The 14329-nt window shown below is 37.1% G+C and overlaps 3 protein-coding genes and 10 long non-coding RNA genes across 13 annotated transcripts, besides 2 other annotated features; 7 read left to right on the top strand and 6 right to left on the bottom strand.

The window, feature by feature from the left end:
• The first annotated feature begins 59 nt into the window (after nt 1-59).
• Nucleotides 60-2256, top strand: SPOM_SPAPB24D3.02C (amino-acid permease). The gene has a single exon (NM_001019415.3). The coding sequence runs from the start codon at nt 543-545 to the stop codon at nt 2172-2174; it is 1632 nt and encodes a 543-aa protein (NP_593989.1). The 5' UTR covers nt 60-542; the 3' UTR covers nt 2175-2256.
• Nucleotides 2178-4571, bottom strand: toe3 (transcription factor). The gene has a single exon (NM_001356093.2). The coding sequence runs from the start codon at nt 4318-4320 to the stop codon at nt 2536-2538; it is 1785 nt and encodes a 594-aa protein (NP_001342986.1). The 5' UTR covers nt 4321-4571; the 3' UTR covers nt 2178-2535.
• On the top strand, nt 2616-2835 carry SPOM_SPNCRNA.3335. Its single transcript, NR_192702.1, has one exon. It is a non-coding gene; the product is annotated as a non-coding RNA (long non-coding RNA).
• SPOM_SPNCRNA.3334 lies at nt 3653-3883 on the top strand. The gene has a single exon (NR_192701.1). It is a non-coding gene; the product is annotated as a non-coding RNA (long non-coding RNA).
• Nucleotides 4038-5168, top strand: SPOM_SPNCRNA.3333. Its single transcript, NR_192700.1, has one exon. It is a non-coding gene; the product is annotated as a non-coding RNA (long non-coding RNA).
• Nucleotides 5169-5228: 60 nt separating this feature from the next.
• Nucleotides 5229-5702, bottom strand: SPOM_SPNCRNA.3332. The gene has a single exon (NR_192699.1). It is a non-coding gene; the product is annotated as a non-coding RNA (long non-coding RNA).
• SPOM_SPNCRNA.3331 lies at nt 5316-5818 on the top strand. Its single transcript, NR_192698.1, has one exon. It is a non-coding gene; the product is annotated as a non-coding RNA (long non-coding RNA).
• Nucleotides 5819-6073: 255 nt separating this feature from the next.
• SPOM_SPAPB2C8.01 (glycoprotein) lies at nt 6074-9944 on the bottom strand. Its single transcript, NM_001019413.3, has one exon. The coding sequence runs from the start codon at nt 9873-9875 to the stop codon at nt 6213-6215; it is 3663 nt and encodes a 1220-aa protein (NP_593987.1). The 5' UTR covers nt 9876-9944; the 3' UTR covers nt 6074-6212.
• Nucleotides 9945-9977: 33 nt separating this feature from the next.
• Nucleotides 9978-10320: an LONG TERMINAL REPEAT.
• On the bottom strand, nt 10166-10941 carry SPOM_SPNCRNA.3330. The gene has a single exon (NR_192697.1). It is a non-coding gene; the product is annotated as a non-coding RNA (long non-coding RNA).
• A 287-nt stretch (nt 10942-11228) lies between these two features.
• On the bottom strand, nt 11229-12051 carry SPOM_SPNCRNA.3329. Its single transcript, NR_192696.1, has one exon. It is a non-coding gene; the product is annotated as a non-coding RNA (long non-coding RNA).
• Nucleotides 11499-13126, top strand: SPOM_SPNCRNA.863. The gene has a single exon (NR_151246.1). It is a non-coding gene; the product is annotated as a non-coding RNA (long non-coding RNA).
• Nucleotides 12035-12327: an LONG TERMINAL REPEAT.
• SPOM_SPNCRNA.862 lies at nt 12297-14143 on the bottom strand. The gene has a single exon (NR_151245.1). It is a non-coding gene; the product is annotated as a non-coding RNA (long non-coding RNA).
• SPOM_SPNCRNA.861 lies at nt 13212-14312 on the top strand. Its single transcript, NR_151244.1, has one exon. It is a non-coding gene; the product is annotated as a non-coding RNA (long non-coding RNA).
• Nucleotides 14313-14329: the final 17 nt, after the last annotated feature.

Genomic DNA, 14329 nt, shown 5'->3' with positions numbered 1-14329 from the left:
AACGGAGTCCATGGAGAAAAATGGCCGATAAATTTTACTGCAAGCATAGGGGGGTGGTTAGGAAAATAAGCTATCGATAGGTTTGGCGGAAATCTAAAGCCTTATTGTTTCTTATTTCATAGAGATGAACCTCGACAAGATAAATGAAAAGGGTAATAGCTTATTGAAATCTCTTATCCTATCCAGAATTTAAATAGAACTTACTTAATCAATAGATTAAGCAGTACATTAGAAAGATGATCATCATCTTAATTAGCAATATAAAAACGGGCTTCTACGTTCAATTGTCTCAGGAAATTTTTTAGGAAATCGTATACTTAATCAAGAGTTTAATCATTTGGCTTTTTGCTATTTTGACTCAATATCGCTATCCCATTTATCTGCTTACTGCCTTCTCACTACCTTTTGCTGTGACCAATTTTTGTTTTTAATATTGGTATTCAATTGGAGTTATTGCCTCGTGTGTATTCAACTGGGGAATCTTTCGTGTTCTGCACTTTGTATTGTTTGGTTTTATATATCGTTAGTTGTGTCTAGGAAAGATGGATGAAACAATTGGGATGAAGAAAGAATTTCACGATATCTCTGTTGGGGACATAGAGGTTGGTGAGTCTGCCCCCGTTACAGAAGACGATAAGATGCTATTGAACCTTGGTTATAAGCAAGAGTTTAAACGAGAATTTTCCCTACTCGCCGTGTTTGGTCAGTCCTTTGGATCCATGGGCCTGTGTCCTTCTCTCGTGGGCTCCATGGCCTTTAGTATGAATTGTGGCGCCGGAGGTATGGTTTGGTCTTGGTTTGTGGGTGCTACTTGTTTACTTCCAATTGCTTTTGCTTTGAGCGAGTTGGCATCATCAATGCCCACTTCTGGCAGTTTATATTTTTGGACGGCTTATCTCTCTCCTCCAAAGTACCGTGCCTTCTTAAGTTGGTTCCTGGGATATGTACTTGCACTCGCATATTCTACAGGATTTGCCTCTACTATCTATGCTGCTGCGGGTCTTGTTCAAGCAACAGCGTCTGTTGCCAATCCCTCGTATGCTCCGACTAAATATGAAGAGTACGGTATCTATGTCGCTTTAAGTTTTGCCTGTTCAGCTTTGATTGTTCTTCCAACAAAGTTCCTTGCTCGTTTCAGCAGTTTTAATGTGGTGTTTCAAATATGCACGATTCTTATATTTATTATCAGTTTAGCAGCATCATCAACTTCCGAGACTAGAAACACTGGGAGCTATATTTTTGGAAATTTCGAAAATTATTCTGGATGGACTAACATGGGTTGGTCCTTCATCCTTTGCTTCACAACCCCCGTTTGGGTTTTGTCAGGCTTTGAATCGTGTGCTACTATTGTTGAAGAGGCCAAAAATGCTAGCAAAGCAGCACCCATTGCAATTATTTCAAGTCTTACGGTATCTCTTTTTATGGGATTTTGCATTATGATCACTATAGCAGGCACAATGGGTCACGACTTTAGTTCTATTCTAAACACTCCCTACGGAGAACCAGTTTCTCAGGTGCTTTATAATAATCTTGGCAAAAGGGGTGCAGTTGGCGTGTCAGCTGTTTTGATAATAGCTCTTTGTTTTAATTGCTCTGCGTTATGCCTGGCTTCTTCTAGAGAAATTTTTGCTTTCGCTAGAGACAAGGGTCTTCCTGGTAGTTGGATATTCCGTAAGCTAACTCCTGGCGGCATTCCACTCAATGCGATTCTTCTTGTCAATCTCTATACCATTATTGTTGGCTTGCTCATGTTGGTTAACGTGACAGCCATCAGCTCTATCTTTAATTTAGCTATCATCGCATTTTTTATTTCATATTCTTTACCTTTAGTATGCCGTTTGTTGTTTAATCGGCTGAACCCTGGAAAGTTTTATTGCGGGAAATTTAGCAAGCCTATTTCAATTGTAGCCGTGGCTTGGTTATGGTTCATGGCGCTTATGCTTCTTTTCCCTAGTTACCAAAATCCGAATAAAGTGGAAATGAATTGGGCCATTGTAGTGCTGGGGTTCACAGTCTTTTTCTGCGTAGGATATTATTATCTACCAAAATACGGAGGTAAAACTTTTTTCAAAGGTCCTGTTAAAACAGTTGATGAGAATGTTACTGAAGGTGTTACTGTGGATTTTCAGGCAGATCATGTGTCCAAAGAAGATGATGGCAAGTCTTATAATTAGCATATTGTATATTAGTTTTGTGTAATAATTATTATGATATTGATTAATCGATGAATAAATATGTGAAAGACTTAGGTACCAATTTTCCTCGATTAAACTATATATATATATATATCTCTGTCATATGGTAATATTATAAACAAGCGTAGCTGAATTCAAAAGCAGTCCGCTATAAAACAGCTAAGTTTTTAAAAGAACATTGCTTCACCTTTTAAAATTCAACCCAGTTATAATATTTTTTAAAAATTTCTACTATATAGCAATCAACACCGAGTTAAACTATAATATACAATTAGGACTTAAAGATGAAGAAGATATTTACCCCATATTCCAAAAAAATGTTTAAGCGCTTTTGACTAACTCACGTCAAAAAGCTCGCAAAATCAAAAGCATCAGCCATAAATGCTGGCTGTACAGCGAAATAATTTTCGGCAGCATGTATAAAATTTTCAGTAACAGATGCAAGTTTTTCAGCAAGGTCTCCACCAATGTCTCTTAATTTAACAAAGAATCTGTTAACAGAATACATCCGATTAAGATCTTCAAAAGCAATGTCGGTGCTCGGTTCTTTGCCATTAACAATATTAGAAAAAAGGACAAGAAAGGGAGTAAATGGACAGTACAAGAATACCCATAAATAGCAAACATTCTTCGCAATAGGAATGATAAAAAAGAATTTAAGCACATTGATAGCACGGCGAGCTGTGTCGAGACAAATATTTGCTCCTTCTACGCTCTCATTTAGACGATGCAAAAAAATTAAGGTATTACAGTAAGATAAATAAACTTCAATACAAGCCGAGAAGAGCCTTTGCTTTTCAAAATCGAGCTCTTCGTAAATTTGTGCGTTCTCAGTCAACGCAATAAAATACTGCCTCAATTCAATAGGTAGTGCACGTTCCCAACAAAGTAGCTTCTCATGAATTTGCCAAATTGCCTTTTCTCTGTTCCTTGCATTTGAAGTATTTGTGCGGCTGTATACTTTTGTTCTGACCTCGTTCTTGAGGATAGTCAAAGAAACTTCTGAGCTGAAAATTAGATCGCCAGTTGGCATTTCTGAAAAGTAACGGCCGTATTCATAATTTGGATGCTCGCAATCAATGTCCATATCACTTAAAACAGATGGAGTTCCAAACACCAATGAAGTTGTAATCTCAAATATATAACAAATCCAGAAGACGCGTCTTCGTAATTCTGCATCTTTGTTGCTAAAATCAGCGTTGGCGCTCTCCCTATGCAAATTCAAGTCTCTGATCATGAGACAAGCTTGCCCACAAAGAGCTTTGCACAATGTGTGCAAAGAAACGTGGGCAGCAAATTGAATCATGATAAGTAAAGCCTGGATTTTTTCAAGCTGAGGTGTAAGAAAAAAACCCGGCTTCTGGATCAAATACCAGGAGGTGGAGAAAAATGATTCAGCAAGTTTTTGATCCTTACCAGCTTTACTTCGTGAAGCTGCTAGGGCCAAAACCGAATAAAAGGAAACAAGCCATGCCCCTTTAACTTGATTCCTGTCTCGGTACAAACACTCATATTCATCCATGAAGTCTTTCTCATAAAATACTGGCCACCAACAATTGATATATCGGAAGTACCACTGTACGTTTTCAAAAGCCCATTCTTTATCCGGAATATCTTTGAAAGCAGCATCGAAATTTGGAAATGTGCTAGAGAATAAGTCGTCAAAAGAGGTCTTTTGAGATGGCAACTCAAATCGACGGCTGTACTCTTTTAACTTCGTATTCACAAGGGAATTTGCATCTCGAATCTGCATCGCTAAAGAAGGGAAATCCTTTCGTTCAGTCCTATCTAAAGGTTCCGATGAATTTTTTAGCAAACTTAAAATCAGGTCCAACTTTTCCTCAACCTTGAATATACGATTGCTAAGAGAAGTAATATCGGAATTTAGCATTGCTGATCCATTTTCGATCGACGGACTTGGACTCAAACTGGGAATTGCTGACTCCAAAACTGGGTTCCCATTCTTTTTTTTCGTGGCAGAATAACTACGTTTCAGACGTTTTGAGTAATGACATTCTTCTTGGTACACTATGCAATTTTGACAGCTAGGTAGTTCGCGATTGCAGCGAATCTTTTTGCGTCGACAAAGTTCACATGCCTTACTAGCCTTTTCCACAGAAGTCATTTGCCCTAACGAAAAGTAATTTACATTTAAAATTTAATTTTTCTCTCGATTGATCTAAACGGAAATGCAAAGTAATTTGGCTGTGAAGTATTGGCTCAAACAAGCAGATAATTCAGGCAAAATGAGCAGCCCTTCCACGGACAACTGCGCTTTACAATTTTTAACGATAATGTGAGCGATCGAATGTGACTTAGTACGGTATTTGCCGTTTATTTCGAAATCTGGTGAATATACTTAAGGAAGGTGATCTTGGAAGTATCAGCGCCCTTTTTGTACTATATAAATCTCCGGATACCAATTACAGGCGACTATTGTAAAAACAGGAAAAATAATCGAGTCGTTGCAGAAGGTATATAGTAGTAGCTTGTGTTTGAGTATGTGTTTCCTTTAAATTAAACTCGGCTGTTCTCTGTTTACCACCACCTATAAGAACCATATAAGATTTATTAGTGCGACAGACAATAAATAACAACTAGAAGAACAATTGTAATTAAATTCTATAATTCCAAGATACACATTAAGATGAAACCAGTAGTAATTTTGTAGCAATTTGCTTTTTCTTACCATATAATATCGGTTTTCCTCATTTACCTGATCTATCTAAATATCCGCGGACTTTACTTTCGGACTTATCATAGAAAACTCCATAAACCAGAAAGCAACTCTCTTTAGTGCCTTGAGTTCCTTTTTATTTAAAAAAAAATCTTTTCCCTTATTTTCAATGCTAATACAGATGAAAATTTTCACAAAAAAATCAGTTTTTAGATCTGATAGCCCTAATTGCGTTTCATTACAGTTGACGATAGAAAACGCAAGTTAATGAATATTTTAAATAGTAAAACTTTTAGAAACTGTACAGATTTGAATAGTTTAAATATTGTGTCAAATATTAGCAAGGAATTTACTCTTATAAAGATCAATATTGAAGTAATAATTAGCACGGTAAAACAAAACAGTAGGGCAAAGTTAACGAAATTCGTTCATTTCTTGATTCCTTGTTTTTCTTCGACATAGAAGAAAGGCACGACGTGTATTTGTACTGATAAATTTAAGTTCATTAAGCATTGATAAAGTTGTGCTATTCTTTCATACCATATCTATAGAGGAACAAGTCAAACCCCTTGGACAAAGCACAGATATTTTTATTGAAGCTAGAGCCTTTTCTACAATTGCATTGTATTCATTCATTCAAAAATGTCACTAAAACAATTCTCAGAAACTGTTTTAAAAATCGTTAAATAATGTACCTAAGATTAGTACTGTCTTGAGTTTTTCGAGTTACAACATTTAGACTCGCTGTTTTCTTGGACATTGACTTTAGACATCTCATTTTACTAGCCAATTGTAATTCGTCAAATTTGATTTCATAATACAGTTACATTAAATTTTGAAGAAATTATAAACTGTGCTTCTATGCATTGTAATCAGTATCATTGTGGATTAGGCCTGGAGCTGCAATGATGAAGACTAATCTAGTTAAAAAATTTCATAAGATTATTTCTTTTCAATATCTATTATTTAATATCACTATCACTTACCTTCCTTGCTATACTTGGTTTCCCATTTTGTATAGTTGGTATTACAGCAGGGAAGCATATATGGTTTAATGGTGTAACAATAATAAGTATGAATAATTCATTTATTCATAAACTACAGAAAAACTTGAACAAACAGACGTCAAATGTAAAAAGATTTGGGTTTCATCTGTAATAAGATTATCTTGTCTATAAATACTTTATGAATGAATTATCCACCGTACTCTCTAGTTTTACAAAAAAAAAATTATAAATATAATAGAATATGATCATTAAAACAAAACCAAAAATTTACCAGATGTCGAGTTTTTATATTGGCAACTTGACACTTTGCACAATGTCATGATACCAAAAGGACTAGTTATCAATACCACCATTACCAAGACCAAATGGTAAGAAGCTTTGAGTGCAAGTAGCTGTGTAAGCATAGGATGTTGCAGCATAAGTGTCAGTGGAAGAAGAGAAGTCAAAGTTAAAGCCTCCCTTTCCACCTCCATTAGCAACGATAAGTCTTATGGGCAGGAAGGATCCTTGGGTTAAGGTTCCCATACTAAATGAGCCCATTCCAGTTTGACCGGTGGTGACATGCCAATAAGCGTAGGCATCATAATTCGTGTTGGACCATCCTGAAATAGCCTTATCGCCAAACCAACCGTAAAATACATCATCAACGTTATAAACATTGAGTTCATATGTATCTGTGTAAGGAACTCTAAAGAAGAATTGATAAACAATAGCTTTGCAATTGCACCTTGTGCTCTCCATGGCAGTCGCATCCGGGGGATAATCAGGAAGATAGTAAGAAGAAGTCCATTCGGGCAAAGCGGCAGTAGAACTCAATACACCTGTGAACAAAGGAGACGATTGGTCCAAAGAGCTAGATCCAAAATAGGCAGGCTGTGTGAAAGCAGCGACGTCTGTATTACCCGAACTAACACAAAATTTACTCTTCGATGCTGAAATATCATAGTTATAAACGGCGTACTGCAGGCCGCGCACACCACTACAAACAGCAGTGGGAATAACAACGACGGTAGAAACTGGAGTACTAGAGCTACTATAAGTAATAGTGGTAGCAACAGTACCCGTATAAATAGTCGTAGGAGCGGGGAGAATTACCTCCACAGTACCTGGAATAGTTCCACTTCCAACAGCAAGAGTCGTAGTGAAAGATTCACTACCACTATAGATAGTTGAAGTAACAGTTGAACCAGAAGGCTCAATTACCTCCACGTTGCCGGATACGGAACCACTAGCTTGAGCGATAGTAGTAGTAAAAAACTGAGAACCGGAAGTGAGGGTACCGGTAACAGTTCCAGCAGCAGGTTCAACTACTTCAACAGTTCCAGTAACAGATCCACTTGCATCAGCAAGAACAGTAGTGTACTCTACGCTACCAGAATAGATAGTAGTGGTGACACTTCCAGCTTCTGGGTCTACTACTTCAACAGTTCCGGGGACAGATTCGGAAGCAGAAGCAAGAGTTGTAGTATATACCTCGCTACCAGAGTAAACAGTAGTGGTGACAGTTCCTGCAGCCGGTTCAACAACTTCAACAGTCCCAGTAACAGATCCACTTGCATCAGCAAGAACAGTAGTGTACTCTACGCTACCAGAATAGATAGTAGTGGTGACACTTCCAGCTTCTGGGTCTACTACTTCAACAGTTCCGGGGACAGATTCGGAAGCAGAAGCGAGAGTTGTAGTATATACCTCGCTACCAGAATAGACAGTAGTAGTAACGGTTCCTGCAGCGGGTTCAATTACTTCAACGGTGCCTGAAACAGTACCACTGGCTGTAGCAAGTGTGGTAGTGTACTCTTGAGTACCAGAGTAAACAGTAGTAGTAACGGTTCCTGCAGCGGGTTCAATTACTTCAACGGTGCCTGAAACAGTACCACTGGCTGTAGCAAGCGTTGTGGTGTACTCTTGAGTACCAGAATAGACAGTACTAGTAACGGTTCCTGCAGCAGGTTCAATTACTTCAACGGTACCTGAAACAGTACCACTGGCTGTAGCAAGCGTTGTGGTGTACTCTTGAGTGCCAGAATATACAGTAGTAGTGACGGTTCCTGCAGCAGGTTCAATTACTTCAACGGTACCTGAAACAGTACCACTGGCTGTAGCAAGTGTGGTAGTGTACTCTTGAGTGCCAGAATATACAGTAGTAGTGACAGTTCCAGCTTCAGGCTCAACTACCTCAACAGTGCCAGGAACAGTATCAGTTGCGGAAGCAAGCGTTGTGTTAAATGGTGTAGTTCCAGAGTAAATTGTAGTAGTAACAGTTCCAGCTGCTGTATCCACTACTTCAACAGTGCCTGAAACAGTACCACTAGCTGTAGCAAGCGTTGTGGTGTACTCTTGAGTACCAGAATAGACAGTAGTAGTGACAGTTCCAGCTTCAGGCTCAACTACCTCAACAGTGCCAGGAACAGTATCAGTTGCGGAAGCAAGTGTTGTGTTGAATGGTGTAGTTCCAGAGTAAATTGTAGTAGTAACAGTTCCAGCTGCTGTATCCACTACTTCAACAGTGCCTGAAACAGTACCACTAGCTGTAGCAAGCGTTGTGGTGTACTCTTGAGTGCCAGAATATACAGTAGTAGTGACAGTTCCAGCTTCAGGCTCAACTACCTCAACAGTGCCAGGAACAGTATCAGTTGCGGAAGCAAGTGTTGTGTTGAATGGTGTAGTTCCAGAGTAAATTGTAGTAGTAACAGTTCCAGCTGCTGTATCCACTACTTCAACAGTGCCTGAAACAGTACCACTGGCTGTAGCAAGTGTGGTAGTGTACTCTTGAGTACCAGAATAGACAGTAGTAGTGACAGTTCCAGCTTCAGGCTCAACTACCTCAACAGTGCCAGGAACAGTATCAGTTGCGGAAGCAAGCGTTGTGTTAAATGGTGTAGTTCCAGAGTAAATTGTAGTAGTAACAGTTCCAGCTGCTGTATCCACTACTTCAACAGTGCCTGAAACAGTACCACTGGCTGTAGCAAGTGTGGTAGTGTACTCTTGAGTGCCAGAATATACAGTAGTAGTGACAGTTCCAGCTTCAGGCTCAACTACCTCAACAGTGCCAGGAACAGTATCAGTTGCGGAAGCAAGCGTTGTGTTAAATGGTGTAGTTCCAGAGTAAATTGTAGTAGTAACAGTTCCAGCTGCTGTATCCACTACTTCAACAGTGCCTGAAACAGTACCACTGGCTGTAGCAAGTGTGGTAGTGTACTCTTGAGTACCAGAATAGACAGTAGTAGTGACAGTTCCAGCTTCAGGCTCAACTACCTCAACAGTGCCAGGAACAGTATCAGTTGCGGAAGCAAGCGTTGTGTTAAATGGTGTAGTTCCAGAGTAAATTGTAGTAGTAACAGTTCCAGCTGCTGTATCCACTACTTCAACAGTGCCTGAAACAGTACCACTGGCTGTAGCAAGCGTTGTGGTGTACTCTTGAGTGCCAGAATATACAGTAGTAGTGACAGTTCCAGCTTCAGGCTCAACTACCTCAACAGTGCCAGGAACAGTATCAGTTGCGGAAGCAAGCGTTGTGTTAAATGGTGTAGTTCCAGAGTAAATTGTAGTGGTAACGGTCCCTGCCGCAGGTTCAACTACTTCAATGGTTGCAGGGGTAGTCCCATTTGCCGAGTCAAGAGTAGTAGTAAACTCGAGACTACCAGAATAAAGAGTAGTCGTTATTGTATTAGCTGAAGTCTCCACTACAACTACATCTGTTCCGGTGTCGGTTTTCGCTGTAATGGTGTAAGTATCAATTGAGCCATCTGTAAGCGTCGTGTATTCAGTATGATGGGTCTTATTCACGGGATAAATCGTTGAAATATAATGCGACGACCCACTTGAGTAAACAGTTACATATTTGGGACATTGAGCTAAAGAAGTATTTGGTGTAACTTCTGATCGCTTAGCGAATTTTATGGGGAGGTGATTTCGATAGTCTTGAGTGACTTTAGGATATGCGAATGTGACGAAGCTGTATAGGCAAATTAAAATTAGCAATCGGGAAACTGCCATTTTACTAAGAAGTTAAGCAAACAAACGCCGAAGTAATAAAGTGTATGAAAGATTGGGGATATATATTATAGGAAAAAAACAAAAACAATTAAACGATGTCAGCAATACTACACTACGCTATAATACACTACGTTGAGTATCACTATATGTCACATGTTCTAATTATATATCGTACCATGTATGATACGATATGGAGATTGATCTTAATGATAATCTATTAAGATCAATATTATCTGAATACTATAAATAGAGCTACTGCTGAACCTCGTTCCTCAGTTCAGTTATGAGCTATATTAGTGATAGGTAACATTATAACCCAGTTAATACAATACCTATACTCAGTTGCTACTTATACAACCTGTGTATTGTAATATAATAGATCACAAGGAAAACTCACCGCAGTTCTACGTATCCTTAAATCAGATACCAAACTGCGTAGCTTACAATAACTGAACTCTTGTGATCTACAATTAACTCCTTTTAGGAAAAAGGAATTATTGAATAAATATATATCATAAATATATATATTTCTCTCCTTCTGGGTTCAAAGGAGAAAGAACTTTGGAAGGACTGTTATCCCTTTTGAAATCTCCCAAAGGGAAACATATACAATGTCCTACGCAAATTATCGTTATATGAAAGCAAGAGCAAAACGATGGAGACCAGAGAATTTGGATGGAATTCAAACATCAGACGAACATTTAATAAACCTTTTTGCAAAAATATTATCGAAGCATGTACCAGAGATAGGGAAATTCGATCCTAATAAGGATGTTGAAAGTTACATTTCAAAACTTGATCAACACTTTACTGAATACCCTTCATTATTCCCAAATGAGCATACTAAAAGACAGTATACATTGAATCACCTAGAAGAATTAGAGCAACAATTCGCTGAACGCATGTTTTCTGAGAATGGAAGTCTTACATGGCAAGAATTACTCAGACAAACAGGGAAAGTACAAGGATCCAACAAAGGTGATCGTTTAACTAAAACATTTGAAGGTTTTAGAAATCAATTGGACAAAGTTCAATTTATAAGGAAACTCATGTCAAAAGCAAATGTTGATGATTTCCATACTCGCTTGTTTATATTATGGATGCTGCCATATTCCTTAAGGAAATTAAAGGAAAGAAATTACTGGAAATCAGAAATCAGTGAAATTTATGACTTTTTAGAGGACAAAAGAACAGCCTCGTATGGTAAAACTCACAAGCGTTTTCAACCGCAAAATAAAAATCTAGGAAAAGAGTCCCTTTCAAAGAAAAATAACACCACTAATAGCAGAAACCTGAGGAAGACAAATGTTTCGAGAATAGAATACTCATCTAACAAATTCCTAAATCATACTAGGAAACGTTACGAAATGGTATTACAAGCTGAACTTCCAGACTTCAAGTGCTCAATACCCTGTCTAATCGATACGGGCGCTCAAGCAAATATTATAACAGAAGAAACTGTTCGAGCACATAAACTGCCTACCAGACCCTGGTCAAAAAGTGTGATATATGGTGGAGTTTATCCAAATAAGATTAATCGCAAAACAATAAAACTTAACATAAGTCTAAATGGAATATCAATCAAAACAGAATTCTTGGTTGTAAAGAAATTTTCGCATCCAGCTGCTATCTCCTTCACAACATTATATGACAATAACATTGAAATATCTAGCAGTAAACACACGCTCTCTCAAATGAACAAAGTTTCAAACATTGTCAAGGAACCTGAGTTACCAGATATCTATAAAGAATTCAAAGACATTACTGCAGAAACCAATACGGAAAAGCTACCAAAGCCAATAAAAGGGTTAGAATTTGAAGTTGAACTAACTCAAGAAAACTACAGATTACCTATCAGAAATTACCCGCTACCACCGGGAAAAATGCAAGCTATGAATGATGAAATTAATCAAGGATTAAAAAGTGGAATTATACGAGAATCTAAAGCCATTAACGCCTGTCCAGTAATGTTCGTTCCGAAAAAGGAAGGCACCTTGAGAATGGTGGTTGACTACAAACCTTTAAATAAGTATGTCAAACCCAATATATATCCGTTACCACTTATTGAACAATTACTTGCTAAAATACAAGGTTCTACAATTTTTACTAAACTTGACCTCAAAAGTGCCTATCACTTGATACGAGTAAGAAAAGGAGAATGTCAGCAATACTACACTACGCTATAATACACTACGTTGAGTATCACTATATGTCACATGTTCTAATTATATATCGTACCATGTATGATACGATATGGAGATTGATCTTAATGATAATCTATTAAGATCAATATTATCTGAATACTATAAATAGAGCTACTGCTGAACCTCGTGGAGTTTTTGAATATCTAGTAATGCCTTATGGCATATCTACAGCTCCAGCACATTTTCAATACTTTATCAATACAATACTTGGTGAAGCCAAAGAATCACATGTAGTATGTTATATGGATGATATTTTAATTCATTCAAAATCGGAATCTGAACATGTAAAACATGTTAAAGACGTTCTACAGAAATTGAAAAATGCGAACTTAATTATCAATCAAGCAAAATGTGAATTTCACCAATCACAAGTAAAATTTATAGGGTATCACATTTCGGAAAAAGGATTTACGCCTTGTCAAGAAAATATAGACAAAGTCTTACAATGGAAGCAACCTAAGAATCGTAAAGAATCGTGGACAATATTAAAGTAAAACCAACTTAGAGCTTAAGAAAAAAAAATTAGAACGAAGGTAAAAAAAATTTCGTCTTTTCAGTGAAAGCACTGATTTGTTTGCTTTTTAGAAATACAACCTTGACAGATGCCCTGCTTAAAAAAAGAAAACCCCCAATTTTAGCAATAGCGAAATATTAAATATATATAAATATAACGCTTTGCCTTCTAAAAATCTTTTTTCTAAATAAAGAAACAAAGTAAACACGGGACTTCGCTTGACAAGAATAGAACCCTCCTTTTGTTAATTTGTCTAATGTTGAATGCGGAGCTCAGAGTAACAAAATAGATTCGCTTAGACGAGGCTTAATTTAACTCTAATTTTTAATATTTTTGAAATTGAGTTGTGTTTTGGGTAATGAGGAAGCAGATACATCCATAAACCGAATAGTCTCAATAACATTTTATGAGATATTGTCAACTTTTTGAAGCCACTGTTATTTTTAGTGAAAGAAATTGTGATAGAAACGAGAAACCTTTGATTTGGAAAACTGATTCGCAAATCAATGAAAGATCAGAAATGTCAGCTATCGTATTTTATACAAATTTTGTGCTATAGCTAGTAAACCACTTAATGTCCAATAATTCCATCTTGACCCTTTTTTTTTTTAATCTAGAGCTTGATGCGCAAATATGCAAATTATTGTTCTTGCATCTCCGATGGAGATGCATATTTATTATACTGACTAAGCATCTCAGTTTCATAATTTTAGAGTTAAAAAACGCTTCCTGTAATTTGTTAAGATCATTAAAATTGTATATACAAAACTTAGTGTCTCATCAAATTGCTTTGAATTGAAAACATTGTGGCAGATAATAAAACAAAGATTTATCTTGTGCTTTCAATATTCAAGCGATTCCCCATAGTTGATACCTTACCACCAATTTAAAAAGCGTCGATCCGGAATTGGTGTTTTGTGAAGTATCAAATTTTTTGCCCATCTATTCGGAACGCTAACCGGCGTAGACTAGGTCTACATTGCACGGGGAACAGGCTAAACGGAATAATGAAATTTCAACTGGGCTGAACGGAATCAAAGAATTCATCACATGTTGGTAAAGTAAAAATTTAGGACTATATCAGGTGTTTCTCGGTTATGCTATACGTTTTTTCAATAAACGTTTTGTGATGTTCTAATAACAATTAGCTGCACTTAATCACAGTTTGAAGTCCCAAACTTTGATGCTTAGAAGTAACTGCGCATCCTTAGTTATCCGATGAACTAAAAATGAGCAACCATTGTTAATTTTCGCCTTATCTAGATGATTTAGAAAATTTTAAGGACGCAATATAGTCAAAAAAGAAATCTAAAAATAACCAGAAAGAATTAAGTTCTTAGTATGTGCTAAAATTTCTAGCTTTTGCATTATCGCAATATCATCCTTGTTTCTTCTCTGCGATGAAAATTTTAAGCGAATTTCACGGCCAACTTTCAATGGGTATTGAATCTTCACATTCGACTTGAGATAAAATCAAAGAGTGCTTTCAAATAGATTGCAGGTTTGCCTCTCTCAAATTCAATGTGGTTATTTCTACTCTTGTAAATTGGTAGTTATTGGAATCCAACTAGCTCCTTCGGATGCGCAAAATCTATTATGCTGTTGAATTGAAATACTATTCTAGCTGTATAAAAATCCAAAGTGAATCGCTTTCAAGAGAAAGTGAGGAATCCTTTGTAGAGTAATGAATAAGAAGAAGGAAATTTTACCCTCGGTCGATACAAAATTTCTGATGT

Source organism: Schizosaccharomyces pombe, assembly GCF_000002945.2.
Source record: "Schizosaccharomyces pombe strain 972h- genome assembly, chromosome: I".
Taxonomy (NCBI): Eukaryota; Fungi; Ascomycota; class Schizosaccharomycetes; order Schizosaccharomycetales; family Schizosaccharomycetaceae; genus Schizosaccharomyces; species Schizosaccharomyces pombe.
This window is presented reverse-complemented; position numbering and strand designations above follow the sequence as displayed.

Coding starts and splice junctions, on each gene's coding strand:
- SPOM_SPAPB24D3.02C (NM_001019415.3), top strand. CDS start 543: ATGGATGAAACAATTGGGATGAAGAAAGAATTTCACGATATCTCTGTT.
- toe3 (NM_001356093.2), bottom strand. CDS start 4,320: ATGACTTCTGTGGAAAAGGCTAGTAAGGCATGTGAACTTTGTCGACGC.
- SPOM_SPAPB2C8.01 (NM_001019413.3), bottom strand. CDS start 9,875: ATGGCAGTTTCCCGATTGCTAATTTTAATTTGCCTATACAGCTTCGTC.